Here is a 12,540-nt window from a genome sequence, read left to right on the forward strand (position 1 = left end):
ACGTGCCCGGGGACCTCCTGATGGCATTTTCCATCCCTGCTGACTGGCAGACACAGAATCAGGTTGGCTTTGGGGATAGGGATCCCCTAGCACCTAGATAGAGACCCCCCCCGACTCTTGACCAGGCCTCTCCGCCCCCTTCTTCCCAAAGTCGGCCAGTGGGTTCCCTCCACCCTGGGGCTCCCCACCCCCCTGGATCTCTGGAGGCAATGGGAGCCCCTCTGCTCCACTATCTGAGACAGGCTGACTTACAATAATGACTTTATTTTAACATATTTAATTACAGACATAAAACAGCTGGGGAAGGGGGTGGGCCCCAGCCTAGCCCCACCCTGGGGCTATCAGGAGAGGGGGTGCAGGCGGGGCCTCCCTGATGACCCTCCTTCCAGGGGGTCTTCCTATGGCGGGGGCCCTATTGCTTTATCGGGGGGAGGAACCATGCAAATGAGGGGGGCAGGGAGCCTTGTGGCGCCCCTACCCTGAGGCTGGTCTCCCCCCAGAATGCCCGGGCTGTACGCCCCCACGACCCCGGCCTCTCCACCTCCTTCCTCTTTGTCCGGGGAGCAGAACCTCTGGCCAGCCCCCTGCTCTGCCCCCCACCCCCTCTGCAAACCTAAAGGGGGAATAAATACAAACTTTACAAAGTAAAAGGGGGTCCGACGTCGCCCTGGGGCCGGGCCTGCTCTGCTCCTCGGCCTGGCCTGGGGTCCGTGGGGAGCAGGGGCCCTGGGGTGCAGGCGTCCCTGTGCGAACTCCTCACATCATTCCTAACTGCAGCAGCGTGTTGGCGTAGGCCATGGGCTTGACGTTGGGGTGAGGCTGTGGACCGGGGAGGCGGGATGGACAGAGACACGCACACACATGGACAGAGAGACACAGCAACGGGCTGGCTTCAGGGGAATCTCTGAGCGTCCCCATGCAGAAACCCACCCCCCACCTGTTGTCCGGTCCCTCGACCAGGCCCCTCAGCCGCTTCCTTCCGGGCCCCAGCAGGGACTCGCAGGGACCCGAGGGGGGACTCACCACTGCTGTGAACTGGTGGAACTGGGGCCGCAGGTCAGAACCCCGGAGGCGGATGTATGAGGCTTTATTCCCCATCTGGTCACTGTGGGGACAGGGGCAAAGTGGGCAGCGCGGTCAGGGGCTGGAGGAGAAGGGCCGAGCAGAGAGGAAGGAGAGGGAGAGGTGAGGGTGGATGAGGGGAGGAGCCCTGAGGCGGCTGATGCCAGAGAGGCAGAGAGAGAAGACACAGAGACACGACCATGACAGACAGACGATGATGGGAACAGACGGAGAGCTCAAGGCAGCAGACAGGATGGAGGGAAGAGGACAGACTGGGGGGGGAAACGGGGCGCTGGGGGGAAACGGGGCGCTGGGGGGGAAAGTAAGGGGGGGGACGGGAAGGGTAGACAGGAGAGCACGGCGCGCACAGCTCCCAAAACCTCCGCCCAGTGCCCAGGAAACAGGGCACAGAGGGGCTGTCAGCCGAGTCCCGTGCACAGGCCACTCTGCAGGACAAACGAGCCAGTTCTTTCAACAAATCAACAGCAACAACAGGGAAAACAAGAGGGACAGGGCTCACAGGCCCAGAGACTGGGACATGTGGCCACTGTTTGAGTTTGCTTGGAAGCAATTCACAGAGGAGAGACATTTGTACTTATGTAAGGGGGCCCACACCCCACGCGGAGCTCCGGCTGGAGCCAGGCTTGGAGAAGCAGTGCTACCACACATGGAGGGAATGGAGCATCATGGTTACGTTCGTAAGAGTTGGCTCTTGAAGCACACGGACGGAGGTGTCTGCGGGAGGGGTGGGGGGCCACCTGGGGTCTGCTCTGCAGTAACCCACCATGGGGCTCAGGCTTCTTGGAGCTGACAGACCAGCCCTGAGGTGGTAACTGGGGCAGCTGGTGATGGCAACATGGGGGTGCGTTATACTATTCTATCTCCTCTTGTGTAGCTTTGAAATTTTTCATTAAAAAAGGCCTTTGGGGGTAAGATGGCGGAGTAGGCAGAAAGACTGCACAGACCCTCTTCAACAAAGAAAAGGGGAACCAATTAACAGATATAGAAGATAATCCTGAATTCCTGAGCCTTGAAGGTGAGGATACAGAAGTGGACTAAACTCCAACTAGCACAAGAATTTGCATGAAAACATCAAAAAAGGAGACATATGGAGCTGCGGTCTGGCAGCGATCCTGACAGCACAGACAGCTTGGATATTGCTGAGTGGTGGTAGGACCTGAGAACTAGCCTAAAAATCGGCCCTGCTAGCCAGGGACTGCACAGAGGACTGCTCTGGTGGCTGGGGAATAAAAGGGGAAGCAGCGAAGAGGAAGGCGGTCTGAGCTGTGGACATTTGCCTGTCCGGAGGGCGCAGCCATTTTGAATGTTTACAAGCAGCTTGACCATTTTGAATGTTTACAAGCAGCTTGACCATTTTGGATATGTAAAGCAACAGCTTTCTCCCAGATTCCAGGGACTTAAGAACAGGATCCTCTTGCTAGGATCCCCAAGGACACTGCAGACCCAGACGACTGGAAAGGTGCGACATTCCCCTTGTTACGCTTACACCCCACACCCTTTCGGTGAACGGAGGTGTGGCCATCCCTCACTCCCACCCACTTTTTGGGCCCGCAGGAATTCCATCCCAGTCTGTGTGGAGCCTGGGTGCTCTGCCCTGCCCCAATTTTTGTTTTGTTTTGTTTTTCAGTTTGTCTTTGTCTGTTTTAAAACTACTACTATTTTTATTTTTGTCCTTTTTACTGTTATTCTTTATTCTTCCCCACCCAGGTTCTAGTTTTCAGCTTTTTTCTTTTCCCTGTTCCTGGCTGCACATTTTTTTTCTTTCTCGTGGTTAACCCCATTCCTTGTTTTTCTTTTTGCGTTTTTCCCATATTTTTTCTTCATTATTCGCCTTCTCTACCTTTTTTCTCTTATTGCCCTATCCCCGGATATTGCAGGTTCTTTTTTTTTTTCCTTCTTTTTCCTTTTTTTGGTTACTGCTCCTGTGCGATTACACAGTACATTTTTTGTCCATTTGCTTTTACTTTTTTGATGGTTATTCAATTGTCATTTTTGTCGGAATGGAAGGCAGCAACAGTCTCCATTCAACACAACTACACCCACACCTCCTGCAGCTTCACATACTGAGTGAGAGGCACCATTTCCTTCTCCACCAATAAACAACCACCAAGAAGAGCCTGACTCACCCTTGGCTGCTCTTCACAGTTAAGAGAGATCTAAATACAACAATGCCATGATGTCTCGGAGACAACAGACCATCACAGTCCACACAAAGAAGCAAGATAAAGTTGTAGAAACAAGGGAGCAAGATACAGACCCAAAATACATCCCTGAGGAAGCAGCAGCATTGGAATTCTCCGATAAGGAATTCAAAAGAATTATATTTAGGTATCTTCAACAGATTGAGAGACAGACCAAGGAAAACACAGACAAAACCCTAGAAGAATTTTGGAAAAAAATACAACAAAATGACAAAATAAATGAAAAATTAGAAATGATTCTAAATCTAAAGATAGAAATCCAGAAGATTAATACTAATTTTCAGAAATAGATAACACATTGGAAGGGCAAAGAAGTAGAATTGATGCAATGGAAGGCAGAATTAATGACATTGAAGACAAATACCTGAACACTTCTTTGGAAAGGGATCAATCAGGAAAAAGATCAAAACAAAATGAAGAAACCTAAGGTTCATGTGGGATACCATCAAAAGGAATAACCTACGTGTCACTGAAATTCCAGAACAGGAAGAGAAAAATAAAGCCACTGAGAAAACTGTCCAAGATTTGTTAGAGAACTTCCCTGATATGATGAAAGATGAGAATATATCCATTCAGGAAGTCCAATGAACCCCAAACAGGATAGACCCCAAAAGAAAATCACCAAGCATATCATCAAATTCATCAAAACCAAAGACAAAGAAAGAATCCTGAAAATGGCAAGGGAAAAACAAAAAGTCACTTACAAAGGACAGCCAGTAAGAATAAGCTCTGATTTCTCAGCAGAAACCATGCAAGCGAGAAGGTAATGGGATGGTATATATAAAACCCTGAAAGAGAAATTGTCCAACAAGAATTATACACCTGGCAAAATTGTCCCTCAAATATGATGGTGAAATTAGGAGATTTCCAGATAAGCAGAAACTCAGTGAATTTGTTAAAGCCAGACCAACCTTGCAGGAGATGCTAAAGGGAGTCCTTTGAACAGAGAACCCGAAATAGCAAATACCAACCAACCATTAATACACAGGGTGACATAACCCAGAAACCACAGCTATGGACATGTCCAAAGTAAAGTGAGCTCACAAGATTGTAAGCAAAGAACCAGAGACATCAATTGGCAAGTGAAGACAACTACAAACCAAAAAGAGGGAAAATACTGTGTAGTTATACAACTTCTAAATGGTGAGGAAGTCAAGAGAGTGGCAAGATAGAATGGACTGTTCTAATCTTGGGGAGAAAATAATAAAAAAGGCCTGTGGGCTGGGGCTGAGGAGGGAGGCGAGGTTGTGGGTGGGTGAGGTGGGAGGTGGGGACGCACCAGTAGTTGGGGGCGGAGAAGACGGTGACGCAGCGGCCGCCATGTGCCACCTCGTAGCCCTCGGCCTTGACCTCATGGCTACGGATGATGTAGTCCAGGTGGTTCTCCTCCAGGAAGGCCTTGGTGACGTCGGGTCCGAACTGGCAGCTCACACCCCGCTTGCTGACAGAGCGCCCGTTCTGTGATGGGTAGGAGAGACGGGAGCTCAGTGTCCCCCAGCCCTGACCACTCTGCCCATGGCCCACCCCCGGCTGGCCTGGCCCGCCCCGCCATCCCAGACACTCACCTGTGGCTGTGGGTCTGACCAGAGCAGGTCACACATGGGGCCTGCAGGGAATGGAGAGGATGTCAGAACACAGTAGGGACACGGAGGGATGCCTGCCACCCTAGTTCCCTGGGATGGGTCACCTCATGGCCCTGCCTATCACCCAGCCTGGGCCAGGGAAGGGGCATCCACGTGGAATGCACTCAGTCGGGGTTCTGAGCCACCGCAGTGAGGACAGCAGCCTCCTCATGGGCTCCCCCACCCATCAATCCGTCATCATTCCTAGGTGGTGCCAGTTACTACAGCGCATCTCAGACCAGGCAGAGCCCCTCCTACAGTGTCTACCCCTCAGAATGAAGCCCCAGCTCCTCGCCAGGGCCTGCCAGGTGTGATGTGACCCAGCCCCAGATAACCACCACCTGCTCGCCCTGAAATCCTGTTAGAAATGCTGGCTGTTCTTCCTACCTGCCTGGTGGCTTGCCAGCTCCTGAACACACTTGGAATACCTTTCCACGCTGTGCCGGCTCAAATATCACCGCCCCAACCGCGTGACCTTACGTACTCCTCCAGTCTGCCCACAGGTATGAGTGAGTGTGCAGCGGGTTCCCGAGTGACTGACCAAGCACACTCAGCGCCCACTAGGCATCCTGCCCCATACCATGGGGGCTGACCCCAGAATGTGACCCCAGGAAAAGGTGAGGGATACAGGTCACGGGCACAAAGTGAGCCCGTGGGAGCAGAGGGCCGGCCCGTCCACTCACCGGAGTCTGGGGGTTGCCGATTCCGCTCGATCCTCCGGATGTCGTCCAGGGTGACGCCGTCTTCACTGAACAAGCCCCCGTGCATGATCTGGGGGCGGGCGGGTGTGAGGGGAGAAGGCGCCCCCCAGCCCCTGCCCAGGGGTGCCCATCCCTGGCCCCTCTGCAGTCGGGGTGGGCCCGCTGCCGTCCTCACCAGCACTTTGCCGTTGATGCACTGGGCCAGCGGGAGCCACTCAAACACCTCGCTGAAGAGCTCATACATCTGGGCTGTGTACTTGGCCTTCACCTCACCCTCAAAGCCATAGATCTGGTTCATGTTGTCCGTCTCGTGGTTGCCTGGCCGACAGTGGGACAGAAGGGAACCTCAGCCTCCAGGCCCCCATCCTCAGCCCCTGAGAATACACCCCCGAGACAGGCCTGGGATGCAGAGGCCAGTGGGCGCCGCAGGCCCAAGCCCAGAGACCTTCCTGCATCAATTCATTCCTGCAGAAACTGCGTGTGTGCAGACCGCCTGGAGGCCTGCTTTCTGGAGGAGAAAGTGCTGGGTGGGCAGTGACGTCCTTGTGATGGCCATGCAACTGCCATGTGGGGAGTGCACCCTGTGAGCGTGGCACCTTTAGGGCTGCTGGTGGGACCAAGGGTTGGGCCTGGGGGAAGATACTTGCTAAGGGTCTGCAGAGCTGGGGCTCAGCCTGGCCAGAGCGACTCCTTGGTGCAGACCCTCAGGCCCTGCTGCCCCTGCGTCACCCCCAGTGGCGTTGACCCAGCCCTGCACCTGACCAGAGCTGCCACGTGACCTTGGTGGCATGAGAACAGTGGCCCACTGTTTCTCCCAGCCTCAGCTCCCAGGATGATAGGCCCTCCTGCGTCCCCCACTCTCCCCCTATGCCACCCTGCACCCCCCTCACACTTCTGCCACCCCTACTTCCTGATGAGCTCATCCTGTCTTACGCCTTCAGAGACTCCGTATGTGGAGGGCTCCGAGCTTTGCCCTCTAACCGGAGCCCCTGCCCCCGCCGGCCCTCGGGAGCCTGATACCCATCCCACCTTCCTCATCTCAACCATGCTCCAGTTGGAAGCCAGAGGCACCTCGATCCCATTTCTCTTACCCGGCACCTAGTGCATCCGCAGATACTCTTGGTGCTACCTCCAGGAGAGCTCAGATCCGACCAGGCCCCACCTGGCCCTGCTGGCCCCACCTTCCACCCGGCTGCTCGGCTGCCCGGACTCCTCAGCCCGGACAGCACCTAAGTCCCCTCCCACCCTCCTTCCCTCAGAGCGTGCTCAGAACGCTTGCAGGCTCACACGCACAGAGCTCTATCACCACCCCACCCCACCCAGCTCCCCAGGGCCCCTCACTCACCCTGGAGAGGCCAGCCCCGCCCCGCCCCAGCCCCTCATGGTGCCTAAGGCACTTGACTGCTAACCAGAAGGCTGGTGGTTCAAACCTACCAGCCACTCCTCGGAAGGGAAATGGGGCAATCTACTTCTGTAGTGATACCGCCTGGGAAACCCAAGGAGGGGTCGCTACGAGTTGAACTGACTCGACGGCAGTGAGTTTGGTATTTTTTTTTGGGGGGGTTCCATCTGTAGTTAGGGCCCTGGGAGCCTAAATGGTTTCCACTCAGCTGCTAATCTAAAGGTGGGCAGCTCAAACCCACTGAACAGCACTATGGAAGAAAGACCTGGTGATCTTAGCCCAAGAAAACCCTGTGGGGAAGTTCTAGTCTGTCACATGGGTCACTGTGACTGGGAGCCGACTTGGCGGCATCAGGCCAGTTTTGTTTTCTCTGGCTGCTGTGAACTTTCCCAGGTGTCCGCTACCTGTCTGTCCCCCCCTCATTCAGGTTACTGTGCCAACCTCACGTGTCCATGGAGCCTTCTCGGACCACTGTGCATAAAACAGCAGCCCTGCTCCCCGCCTCTACAGCATATCGCCACGCTGCCCCCTGCCCCTCATGCCTGTGGCCTGCTGCCCTGGGAGTCGTGGGCTGTTCCTGGCTGTAGCCCCAAGGCTGGTCACGGAGGCAGCGTACGGTGGCACTCAGGACACCAAAGGTTGGGGTCAACTGAGAGGTACCTCAGAAGGCGGCCTGGCAACCTCCCCCGGACTCAGCCATTTGGAAACCCTCTGGGCCACAGTTCCACCCTGACACACGGGGTGCCAGGAGATGGATCCATTTGGCAGCTACTGGTCTTGCTTCCTCTCTCCCTTTTAGGAAGCAGTGCAGGGGCCCTGGAGCCTGGGGGCCCTGCTGAGGGTATGGGGCAAAGGCAACGGCCCCAAGGATGATCATGTCCACAACCAAGTGTCTCCTCAGGTACTTGTCTCCATTTCACCTCACTGCTCCACACTTTTGTGCAAATTACACACAGGTGTTCCTTGGAGACCCGACTGCGCCCTGCTGGGAAACAGTCATAATCCATGTGTCTGTCCGTCTGCGGTGTGAGCACTGCCCCTCAGCCTGCCGCCCCTTGCACAGCGGCCTGCACTGCCTCACAGTGGCCCGTCCTGTCTCGCCCAGAGGCCTGCACTCGACCCCAGCAGCCTGCACTGCCTGCACAGAGGCCTGGCCCACCTCGTAGTGCACAGCCTGCCCTACCTCACACGGCAGCCTGCGCTCGACCTTAGAGGGGCTGCAGATGACCATCCTCACTTCCCAGAAGTAGGAACATTAGCTCTGAGGGGAAACGAGGGCCCTCCTCGGCCCCATACAGCCCCCACAGTCCGCGCCCCCCAGCTCACCTCGAAGTAGGTGAAAGTGATCTGGATACAGGAGTTTAAAGCCGAAAAGGGTGAGGATCACTTCTACGGAGAAGGAGCCACGGTCCACAAAGTCGCCGTTAAATATCTGCCCTGCTAAGGAAAACATGAAGGCAGGGGCCTCGCTCTGTTCCCGCTTCCTGTCAGCACCCCCTGAGGTGCTGGGATTGGCAGAGGGGTGTGGAGGGACTGGGCTTCCGACACGTCCTCGTCCTTGTCCTCTGAGGACGGTGCTGAGGTCCCAACTTGGCCTGTTTCCAGGAAGCCTGTGTGGGGGTGGGGGAAGCACTGGGCAGACAGCTCACCATGAACTTGGGCCTAAAGCCACAGTGGAAACAGGGCACAGGTCCTCCCACCCGGCTGCCTCAGCCTAATGGCCCCACACAATTATCACAATGTTAGCAAATATTTACACAGCACCAATGGGAGCCACTCTCAAGCCTCCCATGTATTAGCTCATGTAACCCCACCACACCCTGAGAGGTAGGCCCTATTATTATCAACATCGATAATCGGGAAACCAAGGCGCCCAGCGGTGAAGAACCTGGGTAACAGCAGTTCAGGGTAAGGCCAGGGGGGAACCCAGGTGTGGGGAGTGCCAGGTGCCATGCACATCTGGTCAACGAGCCTCATTTTACAGAGGAAGAAAAGTAAGGTCCAGAGAGACTGAGCCGCCTGCCTGAAGCCACACAGCATGTGGGGATGGGCCTCAAGGCCTGCCCACCGCCCCACCGCCATGGTAGTGCCCAGCAGCACTCAAGGCATCTCCTGTCACACGTTCCCTCCTGCACTCTCCACCCGGGTGTGTGTGAAATGGGCGATGGCCCTGCCCTTCTGAGAAAGGATACGTAGGGGTTGGTCTCGGAAGGTAAACCGTTGAGCTCAAATATATTGAGGAGGTCATAGAACTGGCCGTGCGTGTCCCCACACACTGTAATCTTCTCTGTCTGGAAGAAAAGAGGCCACGGGAGAGGGAGGGGCCAGAAAGAGACGTGGGCAGGGGCAGAGGGGAGTGGAGAGGCCGAGACGTCACGGCGGACCGAGAAGACCACGTGTGAGAGGCACGGAGCGGGGCAGACGTGATGAGGGCAGGACAGAGTCCGGGAAGCCAGGAAGGAGAGACATCAGGAGGAAAGGCGGGGTGGGGGAGTGGGGAGGTGTCCGAGGGCAGGGAAAGGGGGAGGCAGGGAGGGAAGAGCAGACCAAGACAGGTGAATCCATGCGCTCCTGGGCTCGGAGGCCCCGTCCCGCCAGGGAGCTCCCCGCCCCGCCCCCGCCAACCGCCGGGCGCGCACCTCTCTGAGCGTGGTCTCTACCAGCGTGCTCAGCTTCGACAGGACTTCTTTGACCTGTACGAGGATCTGGAAAGCAGGGGAGGCTGTGAGGAGGAATGGCTGCAGGCCCCGCTCAGGCTCCACTGCCCAGGAGACGCCCCTGGGCTGGGGGCAGGGCAAGGGGCGCTGGACAGCTGGGCGGCCCCTAAGCTGTGTTCTTAGTGGCGGAAGGCAGCACTTACACAGCCAGACTGCTCCACCTGAACGTCTGCTGTTAGCGTGTGCGAGCGTCAATTCCCACTCACAGCGACCCCATGTGACAAAGCACAGCTGCTCATCGGGTTCCCAGGCTGACAGCTTTAAGGAACGGCTCAGGTCTCTGGGTGGGTCTGAACCGCCAACCTTCTGGTTAGCAGCCAAGTGCTTAACTGTTTGTGCCACTAGGGGTCCTGGATTCTTGGTTTCTCTTAAAATAATCAACATCAAGAGGAGACACACGGGCAGATCCAGGTCACAGAGCCTTGTAAACGCCAACATCATGAAAGCGCTCCCCAGAAAAGCCAAGACAGAAGAACCACATGCGCTATTTGGTCCTTCCACGGACTCTGGATGACAGAAAACCAGACCGTGAAAACGGGTACCTTAGGGACAACTGGGGAAAGTCAGAATCTATATCTGAAAACACAGAGAATATAATTTTCACACTGAAGTCGGCCTGGACGATGTCGTATGTTTGCTGACATTTCCAGACTCCACGGACAGACCGTGGATCGTTTGCATCACAGTGTCATCACGTCAATGTCACAGGGCACAACGTGTCAATGTCATACAACATGAACTTGTCAACGTCAATCATGTCAACATCACAGCACTAACATGCCAATGTCACATAGCACTATCATGTCAAAGTCACATGGTACTAACATGGCAACACCACACAGGACTATCATGTCAACATCACACAGTACCAGTACTAACATGTCAACGTCACAGTCATGTCAATGTTACACAGAACTATTATGTCAAGATCACATGGCAGTAACATGTCAATGTCACAGCTGTGTCAAAGCCACATGGGACTATGTCAACATCACACACCACTAACATGTTAATGTCACAGTCATGTCAATGGCACACGACACTAACGTGTGAACATCACACAACACCATCATATTAACGGTTAATTTCTCAGGTGGGTGACTGCGTTGTCATCATGCAGGAGAATGCCCTGTCATAGTCTGCTCTTCTCTCCTCTTCCATGGCCTACAATGGCAACATCTTATCTGCAGAGGATTCAGGAAAAGAAAAACATGTGTGTGTGTATGTGGTTATTGGAGGCCTGTGAGCAGAGCAGACCTGGCTCCCAGGACCCTCAAGGCTGTGACCTTTTGGAGGCAGACCTCTAGGCCTGTCTTCCCAGGGCCCTCTGGGTGGGTTCGAACCACCAACCTTGTGGCTAGTAGGTGAGTGCTTAACTCTTTGTGCCACCCAGGGACCCCTTCTTTAGGTGTGTGTCCACACATACGTGCATATGCAGATACAGAAATACTGCGATAAAGTAAATGCGGCAAAATGTTAACAATCACGATATCCTGCCAGATGAAGGCATACGGGTATTAACAGTACCGTTCCTTCAACTTTTCTGTAGGCTTAGCAATTTTCAAAATAAAAAGCTGAGAAACAAGAGAAAGGTAAGAAAAAGGAGAGATGTCTACTTCTGGTCTGAATACTGAAAGTTACAGAAGACTCACCCCAATGATGAGAACACCCAAATATGCAAGAGAATCAGATTAAAAACCAACAACATCTCAGAGCTGAGGAAGCAGAGAAACCTAAACTAACTGAACTGCAGACGGTGGGACGCCCTCCCGTTGGGGAGATACCCGGGGCGGCTTTCCTCCTGCGAGGGCGCCGGGAGGAAAGGATCAGTCAGAGCTGAGAGGGAGGGTGCTGCAGAATGGTTATGCTGCCTGTGGGCCAAAGACAGGTAAGAACCCCAAGGAGCTCCCATCACAGAACACCTGCTCCCACCTGCCACCTCTCTCACGTGGCCCTCACTGAAGGCTGGGTGCCGGGAAACACAGTGCAGAGAGACCTCTCGAGGCAAAAAAGTGGCTGCAGACACGGAGAGCAAAGAACTCCCCAGCAACCCCAAAAGCTGGCGCGGACAGCCTGCCGTGGTGCCAAAGGCTGCTGATTTTACAACATAAAGACATCCCTGGAAATAAATCTTACCAGGGTCACAAAGGACCTGTACAGAGAAAACTACAAAGGACTACTTCAAGAAACCCTAAGAGATCTACATAAATGGGAGAACATCTCATGCTCGTGGACAGGAAGATTGAACACTGTGAAAATGTCAATTCTACCCAAAGCAATCTACATTCAATGCAATCCCACTCCATCCAGATCCCATCAGCATTCTAACTTCATATGGAATCACTAACTTTATATGGAAAGGAAAGAGACCTCAGATAAGCAAAGCACTATTGAAGAAGAACAAAGTAGGAGGTCTCACACTCCTGGATCTCAAAACCTACTATACAGCCACAGTAGTCAAAACTGCCTGGTATTGGTATGACAGACACACAGACCCATGGAATAGAATTCAGAACCCGGAAATAGATCCATCAACTCATGATGAGCTGATCTTTGACAAAAGGCTGAAATCCATTAAATGGGGAACAGATGGTCTCTTTAACAAATGGTGCCGGCAAAACTGGATATCTGTTTGCAGAAAAAAGAAACAAGATCTGTACCTCATACTATACACAAAAACTAACTCCAGATGGATCAAGACTTAAATGTGAAACCTAAAACTATACAGCTCCTCAAGGAAAATATAGGGGCAAATTTAAGGGCCCTAAGGAGCTCTGGTAGCATAGTGGCTAAGACACTTGCCTGCTAACCAGA

General features: G+C 54.0%; 1 protein-coding gene across 1 annotated transcript in view; it reads right to left on the reverse strand.

The window, feature by feature from the left end:
* Window positions 1–756: 756 nt before the first annotated feature.
* Window positions 757–12,540, reverse strand: part of PPP5C (protein phosphatase 5 catalytic subunit) — a 37,757-nt gene continuing 25,973 nt past the window's right edge. The window contains exons 5-13 of the mRNA XM_007942890.2: window positions 9,649–9,714; window positions 9,202–9,300; window positions 8,336–8,441; window positions 5,783–5,925; window positions 5,590–5,677; window positions 4,850–4,890; window positions 4,564–4,742; window positions 1,024–1,105; window positions 757–819 (exon numbers count right to left, since the gene is read on the reverse strand). Of these exons, the coding sequence (XP_007941081.1) occupies window positions 757–819; window positions 1,024–1,105; window positions 4,564–4,742; window positions 4,850–4,890; window positions 5,590–5,677; window positions 5,783–5,925; window positions 8,336–8,441; window positions 9,202–9,300; window positions 9,649–9,714 (867 nt within the window). The remainder of the gene's footprint in view (window positions 820–1,023; window positions 1,106–4,563; window positions 4,743–4,849; window positions 4,891–5,589; window positions 5,678–5,782; window positions 5,926–8,335; window positions 8,442–9,201; window positions 9,301–9,648; window positions 9,715–12,540) is intronic.

This window comes from Orycteropus afer, unplaced genomic scaffold, assembly GCF_000298275.1.
Source record: "Orycteropus afer afer isolate SDZICR_OR568_19922 unplaced genomic scaffold, OryAfe1.0 scaffold00099, whole genome shotgun sequence".
In the NCBI taxonomy this organism is placed as follows: Eukaryota; Metazoa; Chordata; class Mammalia; order Tubulidentata; family Orycteropodidae; genus Orycteropus; species Orycteropus afer.